Below are 20,885 nucleotides of genomic sequence, written 5' to 3' on the forward strand. Positions count from 1 at the left end.
CGTAAATCTGGTGTAAGTATAGTAAATATCAGATTACTGTCTGACACTGTCCTTTCAGCGTCAGGACATGGAAACCTGACTTAATAGCGAGTACCTGAGTCCACCATTTTCTTTTCTTTTTTGCTTCTCCTCACTGGTGTGGGTGTAAATGTGGTGCTGATCTTCAAAGTACATAAACACACGAGCGAGGAAACCTACAGAACACAGAAGCGTGTTTGACCCCGGCGGATAAAATGAACTGGTCAAGATTCAGTCACTGTTAGTACCACACTCAGCTCACGATACACATTATGGGAGTAGTTATTAAAACATTAAAACCTCTTATTTCCACACAGAAAAACGCCAAATGACCCGAGAGCTGCGAGGAGGAGAAGAAGAAGAAATGGGAGTCATGTTCGAACTTCAGTGTCGGAAACAGCGCGAAAACCACAGTGACGCTAACGACACGATGAAGCCCTGGGTTACTGCACTGCAACTGCATGTTCACATTCATTAGCATACACACACACACACACACGGCGGAGTTAATCACCAATTTCAACCTCTACCGCTACATATTCGTACGCCACGATTTGCCGAGAAAGCTTGTAAAGCACCAAACTGAACGGGTGGAACACCGAGTCGAACCATGACCAAAAAAAAAAAACCAACAACAAAACAAAAACAAAAAAAACTGTGATCCCAAAGGTGCCTCGACTCGTTCAAGTTGGAGTAGCTTAATGAAATGGGGCACGCCGTTATTACAACACGAGTCAACCTCAACAGAGCAGACATTAAAAGGCTTTAAAATAGTTTGTTAATGCTGCGTTCAGGTGACACCAGATCTGATCTCCGCTCCTTCAAATGAGCCAGACTGAAGCTTTGAACCAACCTGCTGACGGACTCTGTTTATAGACGGTGCATAAAAATGGACCAAGTCTTCCTGAACTTGCATTGTGAAGCCTCAAGATTCCATCCAAACTGCAATATGCAAGGGAGGCGGGGCGAGAAGTAGCTCTATTTTCCTCTTACCTAACTCCTCAGGTTATCGTTTCCTGACCTTTTTAAATCAAATTTTCCCATAGACTTCAAATTGTTTCCTTTTTGCAACCAGTGGAGTCGCCCCCCGGTGGCTAACTGCTACTCCCGAGGCTTCACGTTTAAAACCAGGCGACGACGTCCATTTATATACATAGTCCACAACACTGCCATCACTGTGCTTCTTCTTGCTGGTCCAAAGAACCTCAGATAGTACTGATGAGATAACGTCGAACAACATGTTCTCGGCGTAAAAACTTCTCCTTCATCTTCTGGTACGACGTGAACACAGCTTCACTCCTCTTTCGGGCAGGTACTTGTTCTCCCACAGGAAAGTGCTTGGTGAATTCTATCATGATAATGGCACAAAGTAAAGACAGACAGACAGAGAGGCGGCGCGGCGCGGCACGGCGCGTCACTATGTGCGGGACTATGTGGCGATGTGAGCCGCGGAGGGGATGGTGACAAACTCCCGCAGGATGTTCTTGGCCGTTTCCAGGTTGTTCTGAGCGATCATCAGGGCTTTCTGGATGTCCTGGATGGAGTAGCCCTGGGACATGAGACACTCGATCTCGCCGTTCAGGGCCAGGCTGCCAGAGCTCGCATTAGCAGGAGGAGGAGGAGGAGGAGGCGGGGTCAGCGAGGCAGAGGAGGCAGCAGGGAGGTCCGGTAATGGAGCGGGGTAGTCGCGGTTCAAGGGGCGAGGCCGTCGGTCCGAATTGGCTCGCCGCGGGAGGGGTTTGGGGGGACGTTCAGGGTCCACACCTGCGGCAAACATACCTGGAAACACATAAATGAGTAGAGAAGTTGAACAACTGTTTACATTTCTGACTTAACAGAGGGGTTTTAAGGCCTGATACATTTAAAGAATCCTTCTTTTTAGTGTTTGATAAAGGACTCACACCAGTTTTTTCAGTTTTAAAATGGGTTTAAAACGAATTACAGAGAAATGTTTCTAAATATGTTGTTCATGCTTCAGATTCAGATCTTGATCTGGATTTGACATTTTTAGCAGAATTATTAACAAAAACTCAAAAGAGTTTGTTTCCAAAAATCCTGAATCGACCTCACCACTTAAAACGAATCATTTCTGCTTTGGAAAATAACCAAACTTTTAATTAGTTTTGATTAATTTTCACTCAGTTTTGGTGTGACCATGTCATCTGCCTATTTGGTTTTAATCCACTTTAATTTCTTTTACTGCTTCTTTATTCAGCACTTTGTTTGTATTTAACTTACTTGAACTGTTAAGCTTTTTGTTTGCTATATAAATAAAGTCTATTATAATTATTATCGCCTACATCGCCAGAACAATTCACCAAAATTTGTTCCACCAGCAAAACCATGACATCTACGGCAGAAGTAACATCATTTAAGGACATTCACTTTATGGACAAGTTGCATTTTTAAATGCAAATGCTAAAGAGAGAGAGGAGGAAATACACACTTGCGTCTACCGCACTGTCGATGCTGAGTGTGCTGAAGGCGGCTGAGGGCCCGCTCATATCCGACAGGGTTCTTCTGGTCGGGGCGGGAGGGACGACCGGTCTGGGACAATCGTAAATGTAGTCCTCCTCCGCTGCAGCAGCGTCCCTTTCCTGGGAAACTGCTGCCGAGTGTTGAGGGTGGTCTGGAAAACAAATGACGATCAATACACAAAAAGATTAAAGGATTACAAATGATAAATTGCAAACGCCGGAGTAAACATCTAAATCATTTACCCAGATCAGAGTTCTGTGCTGTCTCAGATGATCCAGACTGAGCCTTGATATTACACATGGACTCATACACTTGGGGGTCGTCGGAGTCGCTGTCCACCGCCTCACTGTCAGGACAAAGAGAGAGGGAGAAACTTCCTGTTTTATTTTGTGTTAGTTAGTTTTAGTTCAGTGTCACTTTGTGTTTTATTTTGTGTTAGTTCAGTGTCACTTTGTGTTTTATTTTGGTAAGGGGTTTTCTCTACTTCCTGTGAGCACCTTGTCTGTCTTGTTCTGCCTGATTCCCTGATTGCCTTCACCTGGTGCTCCCCTCACTCCCTACATATACTCCCTTCTCCCACATTCTGTTGCCAGTGTGTGTTATGTGAGTTGTCAGCGTCAGTGCCACTTGAAGTTTGTACCAAGTCAGAGATCTTTTGTTGTGTTAGTTAGCTTATGTCTTGTTTGTTTTCAAGTCAAGTTTAGATAAGTGTTAAGCTTTTTCCTGAGCTGTTCCTGCTCACCTTTTGTTTGCTGGTTGAAGGAGTCAATAAAGCTCTTTAAAACCTTTTTCTTTTTCTGGCCTTGTGCATTTGGGTCCAAGCTTTGTGAGGACAACATCTCAAATATTATGTTTGCAAAAGAACAATTATGAAGACATTTCACATTGTGAAAGCTTGTTTTTCCATTGCCGTAAAACACTTAATATTCTGAATAACTCTGCTGAATTAACAAATTCTACTTCCTTCTACTATTTGTTTACTGTTCCTTAAAGCACATTTATTATGAAGCTGCAACTCCTGTAAAATATTTACACCAAGGTTTGAAAAAGAGCACATGTTTAAGAACTTGCTAATCCTGGACAAACAGAGCCCCCTGTTGGACATGATAATTATAGCTCCAGATATATTCTTGCAGCATTGAGTCCATCGTCACTCATCGAGCACATTAATAGTAACATCTGTGACTGTGACTGTGAGCCTCCTTATTTCTTATTTTATGAAAGGATTAATATGTCAATCATGTAGATGTCAGAAATGTGAGGCTGCAGTGGTCACAAGCTCATCATTTTAGTTTATCTTATATTGCAGAGTCTGTCACTGTTTACCTGATGTCGTTGTGTTGGTTTGCCTGGCTCGGCGGCGGAGGCACCAAACAGCCTGTGATGACCGACAGAGGATTGGTGACTGGAAGAGACGTGGGGCTCATGTACTCGTTCTCCTCACAGTCGGACGACGACGACTTCTCCCCGCTTAACACAACGGACGCCGGCAGAGACCTGATCATACGCAGATCACATAAATTGGGGGAAAAGCACAATGATGGACTGATGCAATTCCTTAGATTTGGTAAATGATTCAGAATTGTTCAAATTAGCAAAACAATTAGCAGTTTTTAGCAGCTCCGTACCTTGCAGCCAGACAGTAAACAGCGTTGGTAGCTGACTGAGTTTTGCTCCCCTCTCCACTAGCTTCGTTACTCTGAACAGCAGAGGACAAGGCGGCTGGAGCCTTGGTCGCGGGACGTGGGACCATGTAGTTTGCAGCCCAAGCGGGCTGGTCTGGGGTGGAGGGCAGCGGCCTCCTCTGGAGCCTTGAGTCCTGGCTGAGGAGGGAGGGCCGCTCTGGAGGAGGAGGAGGTGGCAGATCTCTGAGGGCCGGTGGCAGAGGTAGAGGCTTGTCTCGGTGAGTGGCCGGCAGCTGCGGAGAGGTTGGGAGTGAACAGTGATGTTTTGAACAAGCAGAGATGAGAGGACACACAGATAATTGGACTCAGAGCTGATATGAACATCGGATTTAAGTAATACATTCATGTAAAGACTGCACTGAATACAGATTATAAACAACTTCAAACTGTCTGTCTTCAACACTTACTGCTGATGACTAATGAGTCCTCACGTTTATGCCGACCTCTCCACTAAAGGTTTTCTTTTCTCTTTTTTCACTGTAGTACAATTATATACAGTTTTTTTTGGGCTGATCATTTAAAAAAAACAGCAATAATCTGCTTGATTGATTAATATGTGTCCCTCTACTTCATCTACTTTTTCCTTATCCCTTGTTCTGCAGCACACAGGTTGTAAAACAGTATAAAACAATAAAAACACGGTTCTCCGGTTTCCACCTCCCGCAGTCCAAAAACATGCAGATTGCCCAATCTGCAAATTGGACATTGACCGACTGTAGGTGTGATGGACTGGCGACAATGTCTTTACCCCTATGTCAGATGGGATTGGCACCAGCCGACGATGAATGAATGAGTAAATCTCATATCAGTTTACAACTATGAAAAGGTATCCTGGCAAGACTTTTGTCTCCGATCCAGGGAAAGACTTGGGGAAATAAAAGTAAATCCTTTATCCTAAATTTAAGTGCATTTTCAAGAACCAGAGATACTCAGGTTCACACACGGACCTTGGCTGTGGCTCCCTGGTGTGAGCTTGAGGGTCTCTGCTGCAGGAGGTCCAGTCGTGGGGGAACTGGAGGCAGCTGGGACACTGGAGACGCCGGACGCTCGACCTACAGTACACACAAAAACACATACATTTCAATTTCTTAACTTAAAGTCTCATCTGTGACGCCAATGATCCCACACAGATACTTGAACTGATGTTTGTGACTGACCTTGGTGCAGGCCAGCCTGCTCATGACAAGGTGCTGGTCCTCCATGCGATCGTCATCTTCCTCGTCATTTCCGGCAGCTTCTGCTCGGCTGGACGCCTGGAAACCAGCGAAGGAAGCCCCGCTGGCCTTCGGGTGGAAAGGATCGACGACGATGGGCTCTGTGCCTTTAATCTCACAGCGGCAAAACGGACAACCTTGACCCTCTGACTCCTGGCACGCGCACACACACAAGCAGGGAGAAAAGTTAGCATTAAATCTTGACAGGCAATGTTAATGTTGACCTTCAATTCACATAGTTTTAAGGTAAAGTAATAAAGAGATGTGAAGGGAATCTTGATCTCTTTGAGCTTTTCTGGTTTTATTGCTCTTCTATGACATTTAAATGAATATCTTTCATTTGTGGACAAACAAATCATCAATTTGTTGACATCAATTGGGCTGCTGCCCAAATTCACTCATTTAAATCAATGGGGAGTAAACGTTGCAGTCACTATTTAAATTATTATATCGAGACTCTTATTGTGAAAAAAAGTGTAGGTGTGGGGAGTGTTGAGTTTCACTGACTGAAAACTAAAATAACAAAGAGGAAGTGACTGAAAATAATTACTTGGTATCAAGCTCTAACAGTGCTGTGGAATGTAACGCATCAGCAAGATCAGACACCACTTAAGCTTTTGTAAAAATACACAAAGAAAACATAAAATGGTATATTTCTATTATCTTGCATAAGCCTGCTTCAAAAAATAGACACCTCTTCCCTGTTTTAGGATTTACAGACCTGTACAAACCTATTTCATTAAACTTTATGGAGTAGTAGATACAGGTGTGGAAATAAAAGCATGAATCTTGATGTATCGTACCTCTCTTTTGAACAATTATGAACAAATTCAGAGAAAAAAATACACTCACATATACTGTAGGTGCACACACCACTATACTGCTAGACTTAATTAGAATTAATCCTGCTGTTAGAGGCACTTTGGATTTAAATACATCAGATTATTAAATTATGGCTCATTAAAAAAAAGACAGTTGAAGCCCGCAGGACTGTAAGTGAATCTACTCATGAGGCACTTAAGGATTCCCACCCACTTGGAGCAGACAGCCTCACCTGCCAGGCAGTCAGACAGGAGGTGCACATCAGGTGCCTGCAGGGCTCGATCTTCACGTCCTTGTCGTTCTCTGCACAGATCTTGCAGAGCTGGAAAGTGGAGCCCATCTCGCAGTACAGCTCATACTGCTCCTGTAGGGACAGAGGAGGAGGAGGAGGAGGGTGTTTATATGGAAGAGTGTAGCTGTTAACATTTACTGGCAATGTCATCCTCAGTGTGCAGAAGGTGCCATTCATTGTACGTCTCTTGTGCAGCTCTAAAAACACATTTCCTGAGACATGAGGAAGTGGCCCAGTGGTTTACAGAAAAAAAACAAATGAGGCCCAAACCTGAGTGACTTTGATGTGGTCCTGTGGAGAAGGCTCACACAGCCCGGTCAGGTCTGGGTTCTGTGCACGGCCGTCTGGGAACAGATAGCTGGAAAAACGGCACATTAAAACAAACACAGGTCACTATGTTTGATCTACGCGTTTAAAGCAACGTAGAAAGATCCCAAAATGCTCTGAGAGTTGGGAATTCCTACTTTCCCTATCGTTTATTTGACATATTCAGTGGGTTGGCAGGTCTGGAAAAACTAGGAATAGCAGCCACAGAGCAAATCCAAACCCCTTGCAAGAGCCCCCCCTCTGCAAAGCTCTGCCCATGCATGTGTAGAGTGGAGTGGAACTGGGAATTTCCACTAATTTGCACTTGCTGGTTTTGTTTGGTCTGTGTGTGCTCTGCCTTAAATAGCTATTTTGGGAATTATTCTGGTAAAGTCCACCATGAGAGGCATGCAAACTACAGCATACTCACAATCCTTCTCTGTATCCATCGATTAGGGCTTGAAAAAGTGGTTTGTTGTGAGGGATGGTCTGCAGGATGTTGCCGTCGGCCGTCACGTAGCCGATCGCCCATTGGCCGAGGCGGGTGCAGCTCAGCCTGAAGATGTAACTGTAAAGAAAGAAAACGATGTCGATCACACAGCACAAAGTCAATGTTCAACTGCAAGCATGTGTTTAATAGTTGTTTTTATTCCTGTTGCTCCTTCCTGGTTCGCACAGGGTAATGATTTGCCTAATCTGTTCCTCACCTGCCAGGTTTGTGGATGAACCTGTGCAGTCGGGCCTTGACCTCATCGTAAGTTAAGAAGGCCATGTAACCAGGATGAGTGACAGCCAGACTGTTCCAGTTCCTTAAAAGCGACGACCATGGCTACAAAACACACACACACACACACACACCAAAGTGATTTGATTATTTCACGGCTTAAACAGTGTATATATACTATCTTAACCATATGGAGACACTCAAAGTTCCTTGTCAAGGAATGGTAAAATGATAAGTAATGCAGCAATGTGCTAACACAAAGAAATCTGTAACACAGTAACACTGGATGCAAACATGGTTAATGTTTCCTGAACAGTTCCTTTAAAGCTTGATTGAGAATGAATTTGTGAGACTTCAGATTGCAACAAACAGAGGACTTCTTTGCTCACTATGGGAACTATGGTGGCCTTCATAAACCAGAAAGGTTGTCCTTTTAAGAACATAAAATGCATGCTCTGAATGAGTTGTCTGTTCAGGCTGCTGGAGAAACATGGCGGCACAAGATGGCTGTCTCCGTAAAGGAAGCCCTCTTGTCCAATAAAAGGCTTATTCTGAGGCTACGAGAACCAGAATTGTTATTTTAAAGGCTATTTTAGGGCTCATCCATTTTGATAATTGACTATTTGTTTTTTTAATGACAAGCTTTTCGTTTTTCAGCTTCTTAATAGAGCTGCAACTGTTGATTATTTTCTCGATTAATCGATTAATTGTTTGGTCTATAAAATATCAGAAAACCTTAAAAATGTTGATCGGTGTTCGTCAAACCTGGAAATGATGATGAGCTCAAATGTCTTGTTTTGTCCACAAACCAAAATGATTCTCTTTTGATGATTTCTTTGTTATCCAGAGCAAAACAATGAAGAAAATATTCACATTTAAGAAGCTTAAACAATCAGAAATCTTGTTTTAATCACGAAAAAAACTTCAAACCGATTATCAAAATAGTTGTCGATTCATTTAGTAATCGATTAATATAATTGTTTCAGCTCTACTTCTTAAATGTTTCTTTGATAATGTTTTTTGTTAAATGTTTCTTTGCTCTATATAACAAAAAGAAATCAGACGACTGAAATTGTGTGGTTTGTGGACAAAACTAGATTTGAGAACATCACCATTTCAAGGTTTGGGAAACACTGATCAACATTTTTCAACATTTTCTGAAAAATAATAATCAAAAATAGGGTTTTCTTTTAAAACAATCAAGAAAACAGAACATATTTACATCGAAGAAGCTGAAAAACCATGCAGCTCTACTTCATCACTGAAGCTAATGATGATCAAAAGCCACTCGTGTGTAGATGCCTAGAATTCAGAAGCCAAAACATGCCCAATAACCGGATCACAGCCACAGAACACATGACACCGACTTACAAGACACCCAAATCAAATTTAAAATTTCCGCAGCACAGCAGCCTTATTGATGAGAAAGTCTCGACTGTCCTTTTCATGTGTCGAGTCAGTCTCAACTGTGTCTGCACTGAAAAATTAATGAGGTCAATGAATGTCTTCTCTAAGAAATCAGACCACGGGTCAGATTACAGATGTTTTATCTCGACGTAATTGGTTTTCTATAACGACTTTATGTTTGGAGACCCTTAACCAGTGACTCTACTTGGTAAAAAGTTGTCCGATATTCTTTGCAATTTAAATTAATGTTGTGATGTATACAGAATTATCCTCAAAATACTATGCAGACTTACCTGGAAGAGCCTGGTGAAGATGTCAAACTCAAAGACGGAGATGTAGTCGTTGCAGGTGAGGTCGATGGTGGACTTCAGGGCCATGGCCTCCAGGCCCGAGCTGATCGGGTGAAACTCGTGGAGAGCCTGACGAAACGTCCTCCATGGCACTATGGTCCTTCATATGCAAATAGAGTATATGTTAAATTTACACAATAACACCCACTATAGATTTTCTGAATATTCACCCCATACAAATTAAGTTTTAGCTCATTGAAGTCTCAAAAAAACAGGAAACTCACTTGTCCCCAAATGACCTTCTCCAAAATTCCGCAGCATCAGCTTTCGTGATCCTAAAGTTGTCGCCTTGAAACAGGCCGTTGGGGAAGATGGCCTTCAGCTCTGCAAGCATGTGACTGAAGATCAGAGACAGCTTGGTAAGGTTTCGCCTGGAAAGAGAGAAAGAAGGAAACCAGAAAAGAGAGAACACAAATTAGTAAAGGACATTTTTTAATTTCAGATGTCTGTGTATACGTTTTAATGAACATGTATTAAATTAACTTAAAATGAATTTACTTAACATTTCTTGGAAATGATTCATTTATTAGAAATTCAATTTGGCTGTACATGATTCAGTACCTTACGCACAAATTTGCTCTTGTCACTATTTATGTTCTGATTTGGGTCATGATAGATCGCCATCTTTAAAAAGTTGGTCCCCACAGTGAAAGTGTGGGAAACCAATGTTGGTTTATTATATGATCTGGCTGAAATGAACCATTCCCAAGGCCAGTTTTTAAAAGTTCCAACGCTAAACCAAGGGATTCAAGCTACAGCTACATTCAGTTTTAACCCAAATTTAGTTCATCACGTATATTTTTGACTGGTTCATGCTTCGTAAAAGCAAGAGCCTGCTGTGGTTATTTTTGGCTTGGTCTGTTCGTCGATGCACAGAAGCCTGATAGAAATCTGAGTGCACCAGAGGAAGGATGAACTCTCGCTGAGTCACCGCTTTTTCTGAGAAACAGAGGGAAGTGAATGCAATTGCGAAAGTTTAATCACGTCTCTCTCGTACAGTTTTTTACATGCTGATCGAGCGGCTCGTCCACCGCTGAGAAATGTCATGAGCAGTTTTGAATCGCAAGGATGGAAAAAACTTTTCAGCAACTTTATACAGACAGCGCTGGGTTAAAGAAATTGCAACATTTTGCAGAGACACAGTGTAGCAGTTAAAGCCCCAAACATGTACTTCATTTATATCTATAAGTCATTGCCAACAGAGTAGCTGTTCAAAAACTAGGCCAATGCAATGTTAATGAGTTACTCTGACATTTGGTTTCTCTTAGTCTAACGGGAATACAATGGCAACACCGTAGCTAGTTCTTTGTGCAGTTCTGTTCTGTAACAATATGGAATCCCTTGTAAATTGATCAACATATTGCAGATTCAATCGGTATTGTACATGAACTATTTTCCAAGCATATTTTGAACCACAGTAAGTTTACCTGGGCTGGGAATTCTCCTCGTACATCCTCTCCTTGGCCTCTTTAAAAAGGCTCATCGTCTGCTTCGTCTTGTTGGTCAGGTTCTCCATGACAACGCGGAAATACTCGTTCTCCCCGAGGATCTCCATTTTGCCCTCATATCGGGAGAGAATGGTGCGTAGGTGCTGGTATGTGTCCGGGAGTAGGTCCAGGATGTAGGGTGGGCTGTTCTTCAGAGCCACCTTGGGGTTTTGGCACAAACGCACCACCTGGAGAGCAAACACAATGGCCTATTTAGACTCTTTTCATATACTATTAATATGACAATATGAGAAAACAAGAGCCTCATTGCTGGTACAACCGCCCTGAGTCTGCAATGTTTGCCTCCACAAAGGCTATAAAGTCATGATGTGTGCTCACTATTTCGAGGCAACCTGCAAAATAAATTATAAATTAGCAATGGTGATATAGGATATGACCTATTGATGATGACACTTGTTAAAAAATGAAGACATCACCCTCCTCCACAAACTAAAAACTCTGCCAAAATACAGGCAAACGGGTACCATATTCAATCATCACTAAAAAATGCTAACTGCTCAAATTACGGGAAAGTATAGCTCAACAATTTGGGGGCAAATACATTACAAGAGTAATTCTTCCAACACGTGTGCACTGAAATGATCAGGGTAAAAGACTTGGTGGCGCAACGGTAGAGTGTCTGACTCCACATCATAAGGTTGTGTGTTCGAATACGTCAGGGTCAAAATTCTTGGGCAACATGTGTGTCTATCACAAATTTTAACCGGCCTCTGTTGCTCATATCGCAAGCAAGTGCGGAAGCACACAGAGCCACCAAAAACTAAACTCCCACTCCGTGGGGTGGGACTGAATGATCTGTAGATAATTTACGTAGTCATTGTGTCAGCAGCACCGTGGCTTAGGGGTTAGCACTGGTAGTGGTGAACACCGTTGCATTACAACAAGGTGGGTTCAATTCCTGGCCTGGGACCTCCATCAAAGCATGAATTTCAGACATATTCAGTCAGGTTGATTCATTGTATGACAGCTCACTCAGGTGCAGTGGCTCTGATCAACCCCCCACAATTTTTCCTTTGTATAATGACTGCTGATATATTCATTTGTAATTTCTGGGTTTATTCCTCCTGAACACCAGGGGGGCGTAATAGTAAAGGCCGAGGTTGGCCAGAACAAATTCAAGTTCATGTCACTTATCACAGGTGTTGCTAATTTTTGGGAAGCAAACTGTTTCTGATTGTGCTTGGAAGACGTGTTGGATATTTTATGGTTTAGAGACTTTGTATGGAAAGCTTATTGAAAGTGTGGATAGTGCGCAGACAAATGCATTTTGAGTTAAAGTATAAGAAAGTTTAGAGAGTTACACAATCTGCCAATTAGCAACCAGTAGCGGCTGAAATTGGGGAAAAAAACTACTTCATTTTGGACCATCGGGATACATCGAGTGCTTCATTGGGAATCAACGAGGTTCGTCGTTGGACAATCGTGTTACGGTGGATCCATCTCAACTGCATAGGTCACCTGCTGAAGGTTTGTGAATGAATGGCCATTGTAAATATGTGTGGATAAAATCTAATGTACTGGTTGTGGCTGCCTTAAACTAACTGCGTGCATTAAGAAGTATTGTTTCACAGATATAGATTAAAACTAACGCTCTGTGTGCTTACAAACCACTGATGTTATAAATATTGAAGAGGAAAATGTGGAACCTTGCAGCTCACTTGTTTATGGAAAATTGTCGGTATAGAAGACTGAACTTGTGAAAAAAACACAGTAGACATTTAACACCCAAAGCACAATTTACAAAAAGAAATAAAAACTAAATTGAACAAATTGTCTAAACTAAAAAGAACAATAGTTGGTGAGTGATAAAGCCAGTGAAAATGAGGTGAAATGAATATTTTGCAAGTATACGATTGTGTGTGCTGAAGCAAATCAAGACTTTATTGTGGTTATTACCTAAAGATGAAGCAACAAAACATGAAACATGGTACAAAGCAAAGATGTTAATGTGAATGATTTTAAAGACTGCAAAGACTAAATGAGGTCACAACACTCTTTGTTCAAATGCAAACTTCTCAGTTTCTAGCTCACAGAGAAAGTCCTGTTTTTGGTGGAGAGCCTCTGCAGTTGAAGAGACTGTTTGTATAATCTTAACAACTGTGATTCAGAAACTTCCATATAAACTCAGTGATAAATGGAGAGCAAGAGCGTGTGACATTTTGGATGGAGGAGATCGAAGAGCTTGTTTCACTGACATCATCAAGTTCATTGAGAAATGGGTCAGGATAGCTTCAGATCCAGTGTTTGTTGACATTGGGACACGCCGCTTGTTAAAATAGGAATCAAAAGCAAGCCTTAAATGAAATCACAGTTTACAAGAAACAGTTTTTCAATTCATGTGTAAATTACTGATGAGTTTAAAGCAGATGCTCACACTGAAAGTTCAGAAGGAGTTTATCTCCTGTACAATGACAAGCCCTACTACCTGCCTATATTGTTCACACAGGGAAAGACTAAACTTTTTAAAGGAGGAAGGTCTTTGTTTCGGTTGCTTGTGCACAAGGCACTTAAGCAAGAACTGCAACAGGCGTGTTACTTGCAGACATTGCAACCAAAGTCATCCCAGCATTTGGCATATTGAAAAATGAGACCGGGTTATCATTAACAGGACTGTTGTTGACAAAATTGAGGAATTGCTGATGAACCAATGCAACCATGACTTTCATGAAATGACTCCTAAAGACCAAGAGGAGATGTCAAGAGAGGAGAAGAAGTATGTTGAAATCATGGAAAGCTCTGTTCCCCTTCAGGAAAGTCATTATAAAATGAATTTGCCTTTCAAAAGTGAAAATGTCACCATGCCAAACAACCTCTGTGTTGCCAAGCAACGTATTCACGGTCTGAAAAGGAAACTTGCAAGTTTTCATAGTGAGTATACAAACCAACTTATAGCTTATTTTCCTGACTGGCAGAAGCTTATGGTTGCAGTTGCGTTGGATCCTCAAACTGAAAGTAACGCTGCTAAAACTGAGTGAGAAAAGAAAACAGTTGCAGCTTGGAAATACTTATGGAAAACTTATTGAAAGTAACGTTGCAACAGAGTGTGGACATGACATAAATGTATGTTTCTCTGAGTTACACGTCTGAATAATCTACCAATTAGCAATCAGTTGCGGCTGATATTTATAGCCAAGATCTGAGAACACAGCAGAGCATGCAGTAGTTCAACAGTAACTGTAAACTGTGACACATTCTAACAATAGACAGTTTGGGTAACAAATACTGTTACATTTTGTCACATTTCTGCTTAACTGGATGCTCGTGATGACCTAGATTCGGTTGTAGCCACACTGCAGTAATGAAATGGGCGAGTTCACTGTTTTATTATTAGTAAACATAATGGTCAGTGCAAGAAAACTAGACAGTGTTGTTCTACAGCCAGCATCAGCCAGGAAAAACATGTTTACTAATGATGAAACAGAGTAAAATGAGAATCACATTTATGCATATGACAAATGGCAGTGATGTGAATCAGAATATGCACTTAACTTTTTTGTGGGCTTTTTGCAAAAAGCTTCAAACCAATTAATCGATTATCAAAATAGTTGTTGATTAATTTAGTAACTGATTATTAACTGATTAATCATTTCAGCTCTAATTTACTCAGCTTGCTATAGGGCGAAAGGTAAACCCTGGACAGTTTGCCAGTCCATTGCAGGGTCCAGATACATATTGTAATACAGAATTATTTTAAATCACGAAGGAGACCACAATAGCAGGTTTATAAACCTTAAACAGCAAGGACAGTGGAAATGTTTGAAATATGAGCTGGCTGTCACCCACCAGCACTGCACTTTAAGTGATTATTATCTCAAGACAAATTTCACAGCAAATAATTTCTATTCATCTGAATCAATACACACATTGGCAGGGTGCACCTCTTCTAGAATACTTCTGCTGCACCAATTGTTTTTTTGGCACAGCCCTAACTGCAGTTTACAGTTGGCAGGTGTCAATAAATAAATAGTGACAGCATCATATTGTGTACTTATTGACATACTGTGACACCATCCCTTACTTGTTTTTGTGTTGTCTAATTTTGCTGTTTGCACACGTCTGTCTTAACTGTTTTTTGTTTTTGCTGCTGTACAAAGTGAATTTCCCCTTTATGGGATAAATAAAGTTTATCTTATCTTACCTAATTACAAACATGTGGCAAACTTCAAGGGCTGTGTGGAAGATATGGTTAAAATTGAGAAGTGAGTGTTTTTGATGTCAGTGCAACAATGTGCAAATCCATCCATCCTTTCATTATCTAAACTGCTAATCCTTTACGGGCTGTGAGAGTGGATAAAACAAGCTGAAATGAGTACACTGAGAGGCATCCTGGAAAGGTCACCAACACAACCCTTCACACTCATATTCACACCTAAGATCAGTTTAGAGTCATTAGTTCTCCAAACTCTGATCTGTATGCATTTGGACTGTGGAGGGGAAGTTAGAGAAAACTCGGTAGAACATGCAAACATGCATGTAAATGCAAATAATCAATATCATCAAAACTCCACACCAAAAACTCCCCTCCCTCTGATATACCGTAATAACTGAAGGGTAATACACAATAACAACATTCTGTAGAGTAGAGCTGAGATAGGAAACATGCAAACCAGCTTAAAAAAAAAAGTTAAAAATTGTCAAACAGTAAATGGGATCAATGCTATCTGATGATGCATAACATTGAAGGTGTAAATGAGGCAGCAGGGCCACATTTGCAATGCTATCTTTGAAATGTTACATCCTTAAGCTTCTCTTCCTCTTGAACTAGTTTATTTGCCTTCTTTCTGACATTTAATCGGTCATATAGAAAATAAACACATTCCCCATGTTGTTTTTAATCTAAAACTAATATTTGGGTGTTTCCAAACAGTCAACATTACACTACCGCTGTGACCCCATTAGTTATTAATTAGCCTAATAAGAATGTGCACAGGGAAACAACTGTTCTAATGTGTGGCTAGTTTGTTTGGGGTCACTTAATATTACATTAAATGGTAATTACGGAAAATGTGTACATGTTCATTACAAAGTCAACACCAGTTATAACACAAGTAATTACAGGCCTGACCATCACCATAATTTATTTATATGTTTCATCTTAGGTTTGATGTATTACTCCAAAAATGAAATGCATCTAAAGTCAAACAGAACAACTACTTGTTTTTCTTTCTGTTTAGTTTGAGTTCACTGTATTTTGACATATATTACCATTTATCTCTTCATTCACTGCATAACATTGCCTACATCGATGTGACATGTTTACTTGTAAATTGTAAAATTGTTCGTAAAACATTACATTTCTACAAGAGGAAATTGTGTAAATCAGTAATGTATAAGATCAGTATTAAGATTGCCATCTCCACACAATTTGGCCAACACTGGTGATGACAAAAACAGGGACGTGGCACTGTGACTGCTCACAAGCTTTAAATCATGTTGTTAAACTGGTATAACATTGTCAATACCTTATCCATGAGTTTCCAGCATTTCTCAACCATTTTCTTGTCCACCACCGCAGGTTGGTGAGGCTGGAGAGGCTGCTGGTGGGGCTGAAAGGCGTCCTTCATCAAGCCGATGAGACCGGCGCCCCTCCTCGGATTTCCGGCCATTAAAATCGGTCTACGACCGAGGGGGTCAGCCCCGGGGCTGCGGTTGACAACCAGGTGTTATTCTTGACACGTTTTCTTTCTGCTCCCCACACAGAACGACCACTATTTCTGCGCCTCGTCAGCCCTCAACATTGGTACCAATTTGTCATGCAGAGGCTGTCCAGCAGCAGAACAAAAAGCCTGTGTGTACACTGTACGCGACGCAGCTAGCAGCTAACAGGCTACATGTGAAAAAGCCTTCAGTTCAGGACATGATAGCTGTTGTTTTGTTGTCTGCTGTCAGACACTTATAGCCGTTTCTTCCCAGCGACGGCGAGTTAAAGCCCCACCTGAGGAACCAAGCCCGGCTTATTATAAACTCAGGGTGCTCATAAGCCACACAGAGCGATCACCAGTCAACAGCAGCAGCAGCACCAGTAACAGTTCCAGCCAACGACAGAGCAGCAGAGGCTCGAGTAAACAAGGATGTCCGGCAGTGACCTTCAAAATAAAAGCACGGGCAGTGACCGTGCAATTCTGCTGTGTTGACTGTGGCCAATTTAATTCAACCTAATTAAATTTAATTTAAATCTACGCCGCGAAATCATTGCAAAAATTTATTTGAACGTCATGGCAAAAAAGGGGGAAATATGTATCAATTAGTTTTAATTAAAATGATTTACGTTTAACACATTTAATTTGTTTTAATAATATAATTACTTTATTATTTAATTTGTTTTAATGCTATAATGCATAGTTAGTGGAAATATACATTTAAAATGTGTAATATTATGTTTATTACAATGTACAATATGTAATACTAGATGCAAAACATACAACAAATGTATTTCATTTAATTTCAAAATGTGCAACTCCATTAGTAATTCATTGAAAACTAGATGAAAAAAAATGGTGGCTTTACCATGTATCTACCAAAATGGTGCTAAGCTACAGGAGACCCTAAGTTTTAACACATTATCCACAACCATAGTTTAAGTCGCTAATAAACATGTTTTGCATAATGACTGCGCACAGTGATCTTGTTTTTGTCACCATAACTTTGATTGCATCTACAAAGACACACCCACAAATGTCTCAAACCGAAAACAAAGTAAAACTGGACTGTTTGTTCACTTCCATGAAATTGAGGTCTCATGGACACAGTGAAAGCTTTTTGTGTTTTCTATCACGTTAGTTCAGAGAAACAAAACAGATTTTTTTTTTTCAGAAAAAACCAAAACTGTAGTATAGAGTAGTTTCCTTTTGGCTGGTAACCACCAGTAACTTCTTTCAGGAATGTTTCTATCCAATAATAGCTGCTGATATAGCTCCATATTCAAGTTTTTAGCAATATCAACAGCTACATTTGTAAGAGTAGGTCAGGTCTGACACTGGAAAAAAAGAACTTCAACTTAAATAGAAACATAAATGTGTGGTTTTATTTCCTTAATTAAATCACTTGTTTTTTCCGACCATACTGGCTGTTTATAGCACTTTTCAACAATTTCATATAAAATTTAATTACAGCTTCTATTGTACATTCATCCAATTTCTGTACTATTTTGTGGTGGCATGAAAATCAACAACACATGTCTCTGCGATGTAAGTTACCGTGAGTAATGTTCATGACTATAATTCTGACATTTATGCAGATTCCATGTGGGACTCACTGAATAGTTTGCTGGGTACAAAAAAGAGATGTGAATCATTTTCTTTGACCTTCTCAGGCCCCATGAGGAATACCTTGTGAAAAATCCACAATGAACATCCAGAATTAAAAATGTTTCACAGGCCAAACCAAACCAAACTTGAAATCTTTAGACTCTTAAAGTGTCTTAGAGTTTGGACAAACAGAATAAAATGCTAAGTCAAACAGCATCATGACAAAAGTGACTGCCTGAAATCCACATTTCAAGTCTCTCTGCAGCAAAGATGCTTGGTCTTCTTCTTATACCCTCATTTAAACCAAAGCGGCTACATTTTTTGGAGTCTTCTATTTTTCATATTCACTGTGGGCCAGTCAGTTGTGTTGACACACACCTTAAGAACATGTGTCTGAGTCATTGTGGCTCCATTTGCATCATCACATTATCATATTGGAGCTCCTTGAAAACTCAAAGCAATGTTCAAAAGCTGAGCTCCCAGCTCTGCCTGCTGCCCTCCAGGTAAGAACTCTGCAGACAGCTCTCTGTAAGTGCTGCAAACTCTGCGCTCCTGAACATCCTCTCTATGAATGGCGTGTTTCCACATATGCCGAGCCTCACCGTATAACACTACTAAAGATCTGCGAGGAAGGTGGACAGCTACACGGACTTCCTCTCCGAGTCCCATCTCAGGCAGACCCTGGTCGAGAGACATGGTGAGCGTCGTGTTGGACAACATGTTGATGGTGACCAGACGCTCCCCCCACAGCCAGGAGTCATCAAGGTGTGGATCGATGGCAGAGCCTCGCTGAGGATGGTAGTCCAGATTGCACTGCTCCACTGGTTGGAAGCCTGCTAGATTTGGCTCCTGCTGCATCCTGATCACTAGTTCTTGGCTTAAAGCCGGGAGTCCACTAAAGCTGCCCACACGCACTTTCCTTTTCTTGAAGTTAACTTTTGGACCAAAGTCCTGCAACAATAGAAAAGACATTTATTATATTATTATTTGTCAGTAAATGGTAACACTAATATCATTTTCATTGGAAATTGTCCCCTAGTTCTCTTCAGAGTGTCACTGGGTTAAAAAAATCTGCATTATAATGGTTGTAAACAATGAGGATAACATTTTTTGGCAAACTAGCAATAAAATGTTAAACAAGTAAATTAATGTCACACGTGTACAAAGTATGGATGTATACATGTCCAAAGCTGGATTTATACGTTAGACAAGCACATTTTTAATGGGAAATGACCTGTTTCCTTCGACCAGACTGGGACAGATTCCATGCATCCTGGTCCATCAAGCTTATCAGAGTCTTCTCCTCCTCTTCTGATATAAAGTTCTCCCACAGGAAGACACCAGGAAAGGGGAAGGATGTGGCCTTCGCATCTTTGCAAATGGCAAGCCTCGTCTCAGGATCAAAGAGGAAATGATGAACAAGCTTCACAAAAAAGATATGAGTTTTACTCCCCATGACTGTGAACAAATTACAGTATTATAGTACTGAACTAATGTGTTGTCAGGAAACTGGCAGACTCACAAGTTTAGTCCTTTCCTGAGTCAGCAAAATGATTATTTGTTACAGCACTTTAACTTCACTACTAGTATCTTCGTGTCATGTTTTGCTGAAATTATTAGTTTTTAATTTAGGAGTACTTTAATAATAATCATTTTGATTGACAAAACATATATATATAAAAATAAGAATCCAATACTATACAAGATGAAATTTTGTCTCGCCACAGTTAATGCAGTACAAATAATTTAAATGCAGGATTTTTGCTATCATGAAACCATAAGTGTAATACACATTAGTATTACACGAATACCTCCTCTTTATTGCGCTATAGATGACAATAAACGTGGCCACAAAATTGGAACTTTTCGAGGGCGAATAATAAATGTCCTGTGAGGGCACCCGTAGCTAGTTGCGACTGGAGCTAGCAATAAATAAGCTAGTCGCGCCAAGTTAATTGTTCCTTAGATCGGTTTTCACCTCAAAAATATTTGTTTACCTGAGCTTCACTAGTCGCCACACACACTTCTCTCCTTTTCTTTTCACATAGGAGACACCTCCGGATGCCTTTACAGGCACACGAAGTCAGACCGTCACTCCAGTCAGGGGGAGCCGTCATCATGCTACACCGACGACTTCCGTGTTGTTAGCATGGTTGCTATCCTGCTATGGTTAAAAATGACAACATCGCCACCTAGCGAAGCCTGAGGAAAATGGTAACAACACTACTACTACGAGTTATAATAATAATAACAACACTTATTATGTTACTATTATATTGTGAGCGATATATTTTAACACAACAAGAAAATAACCACAAAGTAATTGGTTCAAATGAAACGAAAAATATTCTGGGCTTCAATTATATAGACACACAAATAAAAAGACAAACAATACACTGTAATTCTTTTTTTAATGTTGAAATAACCATTGTGATCATCCATGTGTACATGTATTATGTTCTGTAGGGGCGGGAATTACAGGGTACTGCATGATACATGGTTCACAATACTAATAATCACAATATGATTCTGTGATAATCAATATATTGTTAGACAATCATTCAACTTTTCACAGACATTTTGTTTTCTTCAGTTAGACGGATATTGTGATGTATTGTTATAAGTACAGGATTTCTCGATTTATTCACAAAATAGAGAACAAAGTGCATAAAATCTATGTATTGAACATGTATCTGCCCTGGTGTATTACCTTTATTACTGTATTGCAGGAAGAAGGACGACAATATATCACCTCATGTATATTTTGTATGTGTATATATATATATATATATATATATATATATATACATCTATATACATACATATATATATAT

General features: G+C 40.5%; 2 protein-coding genes across 2 annotated transcripts; both read right to left on the minus strand.

Moving 5' to 3' along the window:
* Window positions 1–732: 732 nt before the first annotated feature.
* Window positions 733–16,832, minus strand: LOC122779910 (E3 ubiquitin-protein ligase CBL-like). Its single transcript, XM_044042585.1, has 15 exons — window positions 16,267–16,832; window positions 10,724–10,971; window positions 9,521–9,667; window positions 9,240–9,396; window positions 7,523–7,644; window positions 7,246–7,383; window positions 6,780–6,867; window positions 6,450–6,581; window positions 5,339–5,548; window positions 5,129–5,233; window positions 4,125–4,414; window positions 3,823–3,993; window positions 2,739–2,842; window positions 2,465–2,647; window positions 733–1,797 (listed from the first exon to the last, which is right to left on the minus strand). Exons 1-15 carry the CDS (start codon window positions 16,408–16,410, stop codon window positions 1,448–1,450), a joined length of 2,589 nt encoding a protein of 862 aa, XP_043898520.1. The 5' UTR covers window positions 16,411–16,832; the 3' UTR covers window positions 733–1,447.
* A 969-nt stretch (window positions 16,833–17,801) lies between these two features.
* alkbh4 (alkB homolog 4, lysine demthylase) lies at window positions 17,802–20,186 on the minus strand. Its single transcript, XM_044041396.1, has 3 exons — window positions 20,049–20,186; window positions 19,286–19,474; window positions 17,802–19,002 (listed from the first exon to the last, which is right to left on the minus strand). Exons 1-3 carry the CDS (start codon window positions 20,169–20,171, stop codon window positions 18,481–18,483), a joined length of 834 nt encoding a protein of 277 aa, XP_043897331.1. The 5' UTR covers window positions 20,172–20,186; the 3' UTR covers window positions 17,802–18,480.
* Window positions 20,187–20,885: the final 699 nt, after the last annotated feature.

This window comes from Solea senegalensis, linkage group LG13 (genome assembly GCF_019176455.1).
Source record: "Solea senegalensis isolate Sse05_10M linkage group LG13, IFAPA_SoseM_1, whole genome shotgun sequence".
NCBI lineage: Eukaryota > Metazoa > Chordata > Actinopteri > Pleuronectiformes > Soleidae > Solea > Solea senegalensis.